The 13897-nt window shown below is 34.7% G+C and overlaps 1 protein-coding gene across 2 annotated transcripts in view; it reads right to left on the bottom strand.

Annotated features, from left to right (window-relative positions):
* Positions 1 to 13897, bottom strand: part of ttll11 (tubulin tyrosine ligase-like family, member 11) — a 48898-nt gene that overhangs the window by 13219 nt on the left and 21782 nt on the right. For both annotated transcript variants that reach the window (XM_073839910.1, XM_073839909.1), the window contains 5 exons: positions 9899 to 9998; positions 6720 to 6853; positions 3806 to 4381; positions 3510 to 3605; positions 1519 to 1634 (listed from right to left, as the gene is read on the bottom strand). In XM_073839910.1, the coding sequence (XP_073696011.1) occupies positions 1519 to 1634; positions 3510 to 3605; positions 3806 to 4381; positions 6720 to 6853; positions 9899 to 9992 (1016 nt within the window). In that variant the 5' untranslated portion in view covers positions 9993 to 9998. The remainder of the gene's footprint in view (positions 1 to 1518; positions 1635 to 3509; positions 3606 to 3805; positions 4382 to 6719; positions 6854 to 9898; positions 9999 to 13897) is intronic.

Here is a 13897-nt window from a genome sequence, read left to right on the forward strand (position 1 = left end):
ATAAAATGTAAATGAAAATGTAGCCATGTGCAGTAATATTGAAAACTGAGAATGTGACGCATGGTTATATTTAGTTGATATTGAAAATCGTAATTAAATTGAGTCTTAATTTTAAGATGGCAGTATGCCTACTGACATACAGAGATTCCAAATATAAACAAAAGGCATAAAACCTGCAATTTTACATATTGTTAAAATGCAAAGATTCACACCCCTTTACAATGAGCCCATTTGTAACATCAACTAAGATTGATGAAAGCTGTAGAATAGAAGTGTTGTTCCTTAGAGTCTGTTAATTTCAACATTTACTGTAATATTGTTAAATTTTGAAGTTATTTTTTTTAACATTAATGAACTATGAAATAACTTTAATGAGCAATATATAATTAATATTAATATTTTTATTTATTTACAAAGTATGAATTAGTATTTTTTTTTAAATAGTAGATTACTATTGTAGTTGTTGTTCAGTATCCATTTTCAAAAACTATCGGGTAATTAATCGGTATCGGCCAGTGTGGTCCAACCTAGCTATCGGTATCGGTAAAAACCAATATCGGTCGACCTCTAATTATTTTCTCTTGTGGACTGTATGTAAACATCTTTTATGTGAAATATCTCATTCAGGTGAGTAGTAGATAAAAAATAACATGCATCCCTCCTATTTTGGTAAAATAATTAACATTTAGCAGATTCTGTAAGGTGTATGTCAACTTTTTACCTTAACTGTATGTATATTTCAAATAAATGTTCTTTTGAACTTTATATTCTTCAAGGAAAACTTATTATATTTATAAAAATATATTGGTTTTCTAAAAAAAAAAATATTAAGCAGCAACTGTTTTCAATTTGATTGAAAAATGTTAAGTGAGCACCATTTCAGCATATTAGATTTCGGAAGTCACGATTTAAATTTTTTTTTTGCAAGAATCCATAATCAAAAACCGAAAACAACACACAGACACACACAAAGAAATGCAAACTTTTTCATTTCTCATCAAACACCACAAACCAGACAAGCGTGCTAGATCATAAAAATGCACATCTAAAGGCTAAATTAGCAGATATTAAACAAAAATGTGCACACCGAGTGCTTTCCACTCTAAGCGCACATGCACGTCTCAATTAAACTCTGAGCTGACTCCACACTTTCCTCACAAACAATGCCTGCCTGACTTTTATTTCCCCCCAGGCCCAGACACTGAAGTGTGTCTGTGTACAATGAGCTACAATAATAGCTGAATGCACGAGACACACAAACTTGCTCATGGGGCATGAGACTGTCCACATTTCCATGACTGAGGAAGATAGAGGAAGAGTGGCCACACAACTGTGAAATTCCATCACAGGATTTCCAGAATTGAATTTTTCCATCTGAAAGGCTTATGACTGCAGCTCAGCAGACCATTATTTCAGCTCCACAAAGCTGAGGCAAGGATGACAACATGCACTGGTAGGCATGCGCACATACACAAACACACACTGCACCATTAACTGTACCATAAGTCTATGACTCACGTTACGTGTTGTTTCCTCTGAGCAGGGTCCATGAGCCGCAGCGTGTCTCTGATCACACCCACTTTCACCTCTTCATCTACTGGACTCGGTACATATTCAAACACACCAGGTGACACCTGCAAACATATGGCGTCAATAGTCAGCATCGTAACAGACTCGTGTCTATGTCCCTGTTAGTCTGTAAATACAATTTGGAGATAGTAAGAACTAATGTTAAAGGGTTGGTTCACCCAAAAACAGGTGTTTAAAAATTCTGTTACTCACGCTCATGTTGTTCCAAACCCGTAAGACCATCTTAATAACAAAAATAAGCTATCCATAGACACCATGCAACTTTTAAATGGTGTTTAAGGTCGAGAAAGGTAGTGAGAACATTGTTAAAATAGTTGCATTGTGGCGCTCTTGTAAATGCACATTGAAGACTGACACGAAAGAGAAGCAATTGTTAAATATTATTTAAATTATTTTTGTTTTCTTTGCACTCAAAAACGTATTCTTGTAGCTTCGTAACATTACGGTTGAAGCACTTTGTCACATGAACTTTTTTAACGATGTCCTTACTACCTTTTTGGGCCTTGAACATGGTAATTGCTGCTGTCTATCCAGGGTCAGAAAGCTCTCAGATTTAATCAAGAATATCTTAATTTGTGTTCTGAAGATGAACGAAAGTCTTATGGGTTTGGAACAACATCAGGGTGAGTAATTTTATTTCAATTTTCATGTTTTTGAAAGAAGTTTCTTATACTCACCAAGGCTGCATTTATTTGAGCAGAAATACAGTAAAAAAAAGATCTGTAATGTTGTGAAATATTACTACAATCTAAGATAACTTAATAAATTTAAAAAAATAAATGTATATGTTAAAATATTTTAAAATATAATTTATTCCTGTCATGGCAAAACTGAATTTTTAGCAGTCATTAGTCTTCAGTGCTTAATATTTTTGTGGAAACCATGCCTTTTTTTTTCAGGATTCTTTGTTGAATCAAAGAATTAAAAAGAACTGCATTTAAATTATTACTTTCTTTGAAAAAAATATCTTTCTGACCCCAGACTTATACTATGGTAATATCATGTTTTTTTTAGACATGTATGTATTTTCATTTATTTATTCATGTGTACTCTCACATTTATTGCCATGTACGATGATGTTTTTAAAAAAAAAAAAAAAAAAAAAAATCACATAAATAATACAAATAACCCTGGACCACAAAACCAATTTAAAGGGTACATTTTTTTGAATTTCCGATTTATATATAAACTGACAATATTTGGCTTTCCATTGACAACTATTTGAAAATCTGTTATCTATTTTCTGGAATCGAAATATTAAAAAAATTGCCTTTAAAGTTCTCCAAATGAAGTTCTTAGCAATGCATATTACTAATCAAAAATTAAGTTTTGATACATTTACGGTTATGACATTTACAAAATATCTTCATGGAACATGATCTTTACTTAATATCTTAATGATTTTTGGCATAAAAGAAAAATCGATAATTTTGACCCATACAGTGTATTTTTGGCTATTGCCACAATTATACCCATGCTACTTAAGACTGGTTTTGTGGTCCAGGGTTACATATATCAAAGATATCTTTGTAATATTTTACAATAAAGTGTCATTTGTTAACATTAATGTATTAACTAACATGAATGAACAATACATGTATTACACTATTTATTGGTATTTGTTAATGTTAGTTAATAAAAACACAGTTGTTCATTGTTTGTTCAAGTTAGTTCACAGTGCAGTAGCTAATGTTAACAAGCACAACTTTTGATTTTAATAATGCATTGGTAAATGCTGAAATTAACTAAGATTAATAAATGCTGTAGAAGTATTGTTTATTCTTAGTTCATGTTAACTAATATAGTTAACTGATGTTAACAAATGATCCTGATTGTAAAGTGTACCAATATCTGGTACAATAGTCCACAGTACTTTTTATTCATTTGACTCACATCCCAAAGAATATCTGCATCCTCACCTCCTGCTCATGTTCAATCCTCATGCTGGGATTGGCATTGACCTCTAGTAAAACAGGCTTCAAGTTTTTCATCAGCAGGATATCAAAGCCCAGGATCTAAAATTGGAACACATCATCTTCTGTTATTTACTATTTATTGACTTTGAAAACTTTTGAAAATGCAGAGGATTAGGGGTCGCCTGGTGAAGCATATGGTGATGTGCTAATTTTTCACATTTTAAGAACCATACTGATGCTAGCCAACTAAATGCCGAACACAACACACACAAACACACAAGAATTTATTGTAAATATACCTGAAAACATGTCGGTCCTGGTTTTCCAGGTGGTATATCTGCTTGGTAGTACACCTTCAGTTCAGGAACGAGTGCAATTACTGTCTTGATAACCAAAGCAATAATATCTGACCAGACTTTCTTGATGTCCACTCCTTTAGATGCCAGACGATAAAGAACGCTAGAGAAGGTGCGTTTACTGCCCGTGCTGCAGCTGTCGGAGTGGACGAAGTTCCCGCTGTGCACGTTAAGGGAGTAGTTGGTAAGGTGCATAAAAACATGACTGAGGTTCTTCTGGCTGGGTTCTTGGTAGGGTTCTGTGCAGAACCGGGACAGACCCTCTTTAGCGATGTAGATCTCTAGAGGCTCCAGCGAGCGGACCAGAACATAGAGGCGGATATCAAACTTCAGTTTATCGATGAGCAGGGGCTTCTGGATATATTCTTGAACAACTGCTTGTTTGATTTGAGAACCTGAGATAACCCGAAGGTCAGCAGGGTCACGGATGAGGTAGATGCCGTCGCCCTGGGATCCGCTGTCCGGTTTGACGATGAAAGTGGGTTTGAGGGTCGCATCATTATCCTTCAGGAGACGAATCTTAAAAAAGAAAACAATAGCAGAAGGTGAGCAGTTGCTTTTTTTGTAATATGCTTGGAAAAGAACTTGAAGATCCCTTGAAAGAATGAACCTTTTCAGATCTGAATTACATTTCAGCGACGCAAAAATACTTTTCAATCATTTTCTACTCTAAATGCCACCCTTAATAATAATCATACATTTCTAACATATATTTTAATAGCTAAATATTTATGGATATTAGTCTTACTAATGATGTCCACAGTCTACATAGGGGTTTGAAAGGGTTAACATGAACAGTCTTTATTTGAGTCTCCAGCTAATGTTCAAGTACTCTGAATGATAAAAAAAAAAAAGTTTAAAATCAAGATTATAAACAAAACGACACAATGCTATGGAAGCCTATTTCTGCCACTGAATAGAACATTTTTAAGTAATTGCGACGTTTATCTCACAATCCTGACATATTTCTTGCAATTGCGAGTTTACATCTTACAGTTCAGAAAAAAACTAACAATTCTGACTTTTTTTTTCTCGCAATTGAGAGTTTACATTTTGCAATTCTGACTTTTTTTTTCTCAAAATTGTGAGAGATAAACTCCCATGAGTTATAAAGTCAGAACTGTGAGATATACACTCACAATTCTTACTTTATTTCTCGGAATTGCAAGGTTACATTTTGCAATTCTGACTTTTTTTCTCAAAATTGTGAGATAAACTCCCATTTGCGATGTTAAAAAGTCAGAACTGAGAGATATATACTCGCAATTCTAATTTGACTTCTCAGAATTGCGAGTTTATATCTCACGATTCAGATATAAACTCACAATTCTGACTTTTTTCTTAAAATCATGAGAGAAAAAGTCCCATTTGCGAGTTATAAAGTCAGAACTGTGAAATATAAACTCGCAATTCTAGTTTGATTTCTCAGAATTGTGAGTTTATATCTCACGATTCAGATATAAACTCACAATTCTGACTTTTTTCTTAAAATTGTGAGAAAAAGTCCCATTTGCGAGTTATAAAGTGTCAGATATAAACTCGCAATTCTGAGAAGAAATTCAGAATTTCTCGCAGTTGTGAGTTTATATTTTGCAAATGAGACTTTTTTTTTCTCTGAATAGCAAATTTCTGAAAAATAAAAGTCAGAATTGCAAGTTTGTATCATGCAATTAGGAAAAAAAAAAAAGAGTTGTGACATTAAAAAGTCACAATAACCTTTTTTATTCAGTGGTGGAAACAGACTTCCATATGATGCTTTTTTAACTGTTCGTTAAAAAATAAATAAATAACGTTTCAAAAAACAGAGAGTGCTGGTGACTATCCACTAATAGCATTTATGGTCATTAGGTTTGGTAAACAAAGCCTCATATTTCCTACTAATGCAATGGCTTTCTTCAGCCAGCCTGCATCAGCAAAGTTTATTCTTCCCCTTCCATAGATCTCTGCTGCCCTCTGCAGTTTCTAGTAAAAAAGTTACTCAAACAAGCCCATAAAAGTCTTGCCTGACTCAAAAGAAAAATATGTACATGTTAAAACAAGTATAAATAAGTAATAATTCATCAAAAAACAAACAAACTGAAGCACTAATTGATTTAACCTACTGGACAATGTAAGACAAATGTGACCCTGGACCACAAAACCAGTCATAAGGTTCAATTTTACAAAACTGAGATATATACATCATATGAAAGCTCAATAAATAAGCTTTCTATTGATATATGGTTTGTTAGAATAGGACAATATTTGGCCGAGATACATCTATTTGAAAATCTGGAATCTGAGGGTGCAAAAAAATCAAAATACTGAGAAAATCACCTTTAAAGTTGTCCAAATTAAGTTCTTAACAATGCATATTACTAATCAAAAATTACATTTTGATAGGTTTACAGTAGGAATTTTACAAAAAATCTTAATATAACATGATCTCTACTTAATTTCCTAATGATTTTTGACTTAAAAGAAAAATCAATAATTTTGACCCATACAATGTATTTTTGGCTATTGCTACAAATATACCCCAGCGACTTAAGACTGGTTTTGTGGTCCAGGGTCACAAATGTCCTCTTTAAGCAGCCCATCTGAACAAATAAAGCAAAGCTACAGCTAGTCACTGTAATGTGTGCAAGGAGATTGAACATGCAAATCCAGTAACTGCAAGATCTTGTAACAAACTTGTCATTCACAATTAGTTGTTGCTGGCCACTAAACTGCTTAACCTGGTTTTACTGCGATTCTGTCCTGACCAATTACTACTACAGCAATCTACCTATGGATACACCACAGAGAGAGACACTGCTAGAGGAAGACAAAAAAAAAACCGTTTGTCCAATGAGTGTTTCCCTCGTTGAGCTTGTACCTGTGTGGAGAAGAGTTGGGATTCCTCAGGCAGTATCCATGAGCGTGGGTAGAAGTTGTACTCCTCCGGGAACAGCTCTTGCACGGTACGCACAGCACGACTCAGGTTTATCTTCCGCAGCATCTCTATCATTCCTGCTGACCGACAGGATAGTTGATGAAAACAGCACAGAGGCCAGAAAAGGGCTGAATCAGTCTATGGCCCTACATGGGGCATTTTTCTCTTAAAAAATATGACACATTTTAGAGCTCTATTTCCCAAAAGTTTCATTAAATCACTCGATCATTTTATTTCAATGGCTCCATAGTGTGCACACAGGCACACAGCTTGGATAGGCTGTCTGTGTGAAAGCAACTGTCAATACAGCTATGAAAACAGCCATATTACATCCAACCCATGAGTCAGCAGCTCTTGAGACTCCTTTATGACTACCCTGCTGAAAAACATTCCTGGGAAAAGTACTCACCATACTGTATGATTAACAACCTTCCTCTAAAACTGACTAAAGCAAATGTAAAAGTTTAGTACTGGTTTTCAATTTTCAGATTTGTTTAGATTACATTTAGCAATAGTTTCGATAGTTGCAGTTTTCAATTTATGGACGTATTTTGTTTTTTTTATATTGCTTTGTCCTAGTGTATCAAGACCTTTGAAACAAGAAACTGTATTTACAAAGGAATCAGAATCACAGGATACAGTGTATCCATGTGGCATATCTCACCATATCAAAATCATTGGGATGTCTTTAGCCACACAAACAGGTCAGATCATTTAACTTTGTGATCCACTGATTTTAGTTTAGATTTGTTTAGTTTTTCTTATACTTTCAGTTCATGAAAATGTTTTCAACCCATTTGTTTTCATCTTTATGTACTATAACAACCCTGTATTTCACAGCCCTATTCCCATCCTTAAAAGGATTAGTTCACTCCTGAGTTAAAATTCCTAATAAGTTACTCACTTCCATGTCATCCAAGATGTTCATTTCTTTCTTTCTTAAATTGGAAAGAAATTAAGGTTTCTGAGGAAAATAATTCAAGGATTTTTCTCTAGTGGACTTCAATAGGAGCAGTTTCAATGCAGCTTCAAAGGGCTGTACATAATCCCATCTGAGTAATAAGGATCTTGTCTAGCAAAACAATCTGTCACTTTCTAAAAAAATAAAAAATTATTTATAAACTTTTTAACCACAAATGGTCATCCTGCACTACTTCGACGCATTACTCAATCACGTTGGAAAGGTCACGCATGGTTAGCTCTTTGTCTGTGTACTTCAGTTCAAAAACGTAAGGTAGAGCCATGGGGGTGTGCAATACTGACAAAAAAATAATATCTCTATATTTTCTGGAATTTTATTAATAACGATAATTAGACTATATTTTGCTGTGTGTGTTATTGTGCTTAAGGACTACCATGCTGACTCCTAAAGTGTTTGATATTCTTCATATTCTGTGTAGTCAGTTCACAGCAGTGATAGAAATTATTCTTTTCCAATACGTTTACATTGATTTTATCTTTTATGGGCATTTTTACCATTATAAAGCCATTTTTTCTAAAAGTATGCATCATCTTTTGAATGTATAATAATCCATTTAGGCTATACCAAACAAAAATTCGTCTTCGCAGAAGTTGCGTATAAAGTGGCATTTAAATGTATTTAAATGTTACACATGTTAATGCAGCTATATTTGAAATTATTTAAAAAGTGAAAAGATACTTTGAATGTGAAATTAAAACCACCAGTAGGTTGATCCATTCAGGAACGAAACACTGTCCATGTTGCTCAGAGATGCAAAACAATACCGTGGCTGTGTTTGGAATGATTTTTGTTGGCGAAATTGATCATAAACATGTTAATATGCTGCCTAAACTGAAGTATTTTAATATTAAACTTCTTGTTCATTGAACTGTTGTATAAAATCAATATCACATTTGTAGTCATGCTGAGTTTTGAAGGAAAAAACGGCACTCTTTGTGTGATATTGATTAACTATATGAAATGATATAAATATATACATTTTCTGCCCCATATCTTGAATTATGTGATCATTCGAAATACATTTTAATAGACTGAATCATGCAGTGAAAGAACGCACTCTAAATGCATACTTACAAGTAGGGATGCACCGATACCAATCGGTCGATAAAGCTTGCGCGTTTTGTCAGTAAAGCCGGTTCTGTAATCAGCGGTAAATGCCATCAGGTGCGTGATTTCACGTTGAGCCGTATATACTACACACAGCCGCTGTTTACCGACGAGCTATAGCAATGTTCATTATCAGTGTGAATGTGCGCAGCTCGTCTGTAAACAACGGCTGTGTGTAGTATATACGGCTCAACGTGAAATCACGCACCTGATGGCATTTACCGCTGATTACAGAACCGGCTTTACTGACAAAACGCGCAAGTTATCGACCGATACATATCGTGCATCCCTACTTACAAGACTTCATAACGTTATGCGTGCACTCTGTAAGTGTGTCTTGTTTGTTTTTTGCAATATACTCGATAATGTCAAATCGCACATCTTAAAACAACAATAATGATATTATCGAAGACGATATATATTGCACACCCCTAGTAAAAATCCATCTCATTTTCTCCTCCACCTTTGAAATTGTCCAACATGGTTGTTTTACCTTTTTTGTAAAAGGCATTTGAATTTCTTTTCATGTTGGCTTTGTAAACACTGAGTTGATACTTCCGCCTCAAGTGTCATGTTTGACCTTTCCAATGCTCAACTTTGTGCATAATGCATGAAGTTGAGCTAGTGCAAGACCAGCATTTGTGGTTAAAAAGTATTTGTATTTCTTTTAGAAAATGACTGGTCGTTTTGCTAAATAAGACGCTTATTCCTCGGCTGGGATCGTGTAGAGCTGCATTGGAACTGCAATTTGATCCCTTCAACCCATTGATCTTCATTAAAGTCCACTATTTTAAGAAAATTCCTGGAATGTTTTCCTGTTATTTTCTATTTGCGCAGCAAAAATGACCCCTGGCATCCAGCTACAGGTAACACCGGACTGACCAGTTTAAATATGAATATCCCAGCAGTATCGTAACAAATTATGATCGATCCTATTGTCACTTTTTTTTTAAAGATTGATAATGACAATGTCCTATTTAACTGATGTTTCTACTATGACTATCGCTAAAGACCTACTTTACGTGAAGTTTACCTGGGAATTTGTTGACTTGCCCAGAGACGATGTTCTCATTGTCATGAAAAGAGACGCCATGCCAGTAGATATCACAGGCTGTCCGCCTGCCCATCGGAAACTGCAGGATCAAAAGAAAGAGATCTGAGGCAAAGTAAAGGAGGCAAACTATCAATCACAACACAATAAACATGTCATCCTTTTGACAAGGATGCAAAAGCCAACATGTTTATGACTAACTGTACTAGTATAACAACAGCTCACCTCTGTAGGACTGTCTTTCCAAGAATTATTTTAGTAAACACTTTCTACTCATTCCTAGAGTATGGCTACAGGCTACATACTCAATGACTTGAAAGAATAGTTACAAAGGCAGTATGTTACTACCATCATTAATTTGCACTCAGGTGTACAGACTTCAGGTTTTGGTTCATTATACAGAGTTTCATATACATTTCTGAGACCCTGTATATGATGACTAGGCTATGTTTGAAGTTGAGCGTGAAGTAGGTTATCAAGGGCACTAATCAACATGCAGGTAGTGTGCTTAGTATAGGTTATGTTACGTGTCTTGGGCTGGATTTTGAGAGGATTATGTCACTGTTTAACTGGCTAATGGAGTGTGAGGAGATGCTACTATACTGGTCATCTGGCATACAGAGGAAACCAGAAATCTCTGATCAGATTAGGAGTTCACACAGGTTCACAGGTATACTGTAGAAACCTGTCAACGACAGAGGTTTAAATAGCCCTGGCTATTTCAGAGGTTCAGGAATCAGTCAAAAGTAGCAAATTAGTAGCAACCTTAAAACACATCATTCATAAAGTGAAACCAAAGTGTGCCTCAAAAAATATTTTCAAAAACACAGACATCACAGGCTGTACCAGAACAATTAACAAGTGACCTCTACTCGCTCCAGTTGCTTTAATCTGAAGAACAGCAATTTTGTGCAGCACTAATGCTCATGTGCGTGACTTTGATAGATCACTGCAAGAAACTGGTATAAACAAAAATGGTTTCCATTTCTTTTTTTCCTCTTAAAACACAATGTTCTATTCATTTGCATTCTTCTAGCATTGGGATTTAATCAAAAAAAGGACTGAAGCAGGGTAAAACTAAACTCGGCAGTTCAAATAGATCTGCCTTCTTTGGATAAATATTGATATACATCTGTCAGATTAGTAACCAGCAATTAATGTTAAGTGTACTGCACTAATGGTTTTGTGTAAACTTTTTAATGTCCTAAAGGTTTACCCTAAAATAAGAATTCTACAATTATTTACTCACCCTACTCATGTTGTTCCAAACCTGTATGACTTGCTCAATTCTGTAAATAACAAAAGGAGAATGTTGGTAACTACATTATAAATTTTGAAGAATGTTGTGACTTCTAATGTATAGACAAAAAAACATATTATAAAACATATTTCTCAAAATATCTTCTTTTATATTCGACAGAAGTAAGGAAGTCATACAGGTTTAGAATGGCATGAAGGTGAGTAGTAAACGATGGCAGAATTTTCTTTTTTGTGTGACCTAGGAAGCAGGCTTGTGCACAATTCAGAATTGAATTGAGAATGACTCCTAAATTCCAATTCAATTCTTGAATTTGAATTGATGTCAAAAACAGGATCTAGAATTACAATTCGAATTTGAATTAAAGGAAGCAGAATTGCAATTCAATACAAATTCAAAGAAATTCATAAACATAAGTGAAGTGTTTAATAATGAAGCTTTACAATATATGTCAGATATGATTTCAGTACGTATTCTATAAATGATATTAGTTTGAACTAGTACAGATTACATTAACAGGACATATTCCCCCCAGCAATGAATGTTAAAATCTCTAGTCACAGAACACATAATTAAGTTTGATTTATTGTAATTGTAATTTTGAGAATTAGATGCAACAGTGTTGCTCAATGAGTTTTGCATTGGAATAAATGACAACTGCATTTACAACAACTGCATGAACAAAACTAATCACACATTGAGGGAGTAATTTATTTCAAGAATTTGATCATTATCTATAAGCTGGAACAAAATGTATGCAGGGTTGAGGAGTGACTAGTTATGTGTAATGAAATGATGCTATTAAATTACAAAATTAATGTAATTGTATGTGAGATTCAACACATTATTTCAGTTGTATGACTGAGTGGAATGTCTTTGAATTGCCATGAATTTAATTCCACTTCCTGTCATTCCAACTCCAATTCAAATTCAACTTCCTGTGGGGCGGAGTCAATTCAATTCAAATTCCAACTCATGAATTGAATGGCGGCCAATTCTGAAATTCTGAATTGTGCACAAGCCTGCTAGGAAGCAACTATAAAAATAAAATAAAAACACAGAATGGTTTCTACAGTTTGAGACAAAATATTAGCACCTTAGCTCTGTTTAATGCTTCATGATATATTGATCTAACTTTAACCCAATAGGGTTAGCAAAGACCATAAACATAACATTTCATCACTCTGTCAAAGCCGTAGAAAAGGTCAGAAAACAAGGACATGCCTTTTCAATCCAATCACTTTCAGCCGTAACTAAATAAAGTTACTTGGGTTTATGTAGCAGGTATAAGACACGTGAAATTGTCATGAAATACTGAAGAACTTGCAAACTTAAAAAAAAAAAAAAAAAAACTTGAATTCAAACTGTGGTTTATCTTTAATGCATTTACAAAGTTAGACAAAATGTGAAAGATCTTTTCAAAAAGCACTTTCCTCCTTCCATACTAAAAGCTTGTTATACTTTACCTTTAATTAAAAGTGTTCTCTTATTAGACATGGCTATTCAAAAACCTAAAGTTTGCAGTTCTGTTTTCGTCTCTCTTTGGACAAATAAGGCACTCCATAAACGCACAGACAGAAAATACTCAGAAATCACTTTTCAAAAACATTTTAAAGTTATTATCTCAAGCAAACCTTTAAAACCTTATATAGCTTTTTTAAATTGCTCTTTTATAGCATTTCAATTTGTTACTCGCCATGGAAGCTGTCATGGTGTTAACACACCAACCAACCAATCTTTCCTCTCCAGAGAGGATCATTACCCTTGTCACATCAACCTGGACCCCCTTCAGAATAGTTCTCATGTGTTACAGACAAATGGATGTGTTTACCTGGTCTGGCTGAAACCCTATGTGGTGCACGTATGTGTAACCTATGCTCATCTGTATTAAATCCTAACAGAACTAATTTACAATTTACAACAACCACACATGTAACTCTGCATTGTAAGCACTGGGTCCTATTATTCTGTACTGTACAGGCCTGGAGAACAGTGGGAATACAGGCATGTGGGATTATCCCAGATTGAGCTTAATCATTTACCACTGCGAAGGCACAACCATATGGTGAAAGTCAGCATTCAACTGCACCTTTATGTGTCTTTGCAGCCATGAAACGTAAATGCTTTGAACTGCTTCAGATGACAGCAAATTACATAACAGCATAAATCCCATAAACACAGATCCAAATATGTAAATGATTAGTTTTATACATGCAAAATGCAACTAAATTGTTAACGATATTCACAGCACTACCTGTTACTACAGACCTCAGATCACAGTTGATCTATTACGATAAGTCTGCCTTACAGATTGAGCATTCAGTTTCACAAAGGCTCACCTTAGTTGCACAGAAAACTATAGTTGAACCCAGTAAAGATATTGAATGGATAATGACAACAACTGTCATCAGTTTGCCAGCTTGTTGACAGCCCATTTTTGGTTCTTTAGCTCACGTAGCGGGTCTTAAACCTAATTAGCCCATATCAAGTACTTACAGATTGTATCACACTTTGTTTCCAACTTTCGTAATTACATCTCTGTTTCTAAATAACTTCAAGGACTGATAGTCTTCTAAACATTTTCAGAACCACAGGTTGGAACTTCTCCTGCCCTTGAAACAGTCTTTGGCGTAGCAGACAGGATAAAAGGTATAATGGATACGCTTAAACTTGAAACCGACCTTTGACAAGGCAGCTTTGAATTACAAAGGCTCATAATATTT

Source organism: Garra rufa, chromosome 5 (genome assembly GCF_049309525.1).
Source record: "Garra rufa chromosome 5, GarRuf1.0, whole genome shotgun sequence".
Classification (NCBI taxonomy): Eukaryota; Metazoa; Chordata; class Actinopteri; order Cypriniformes; family Cyprinidae; genus Garra; species Garra rufa.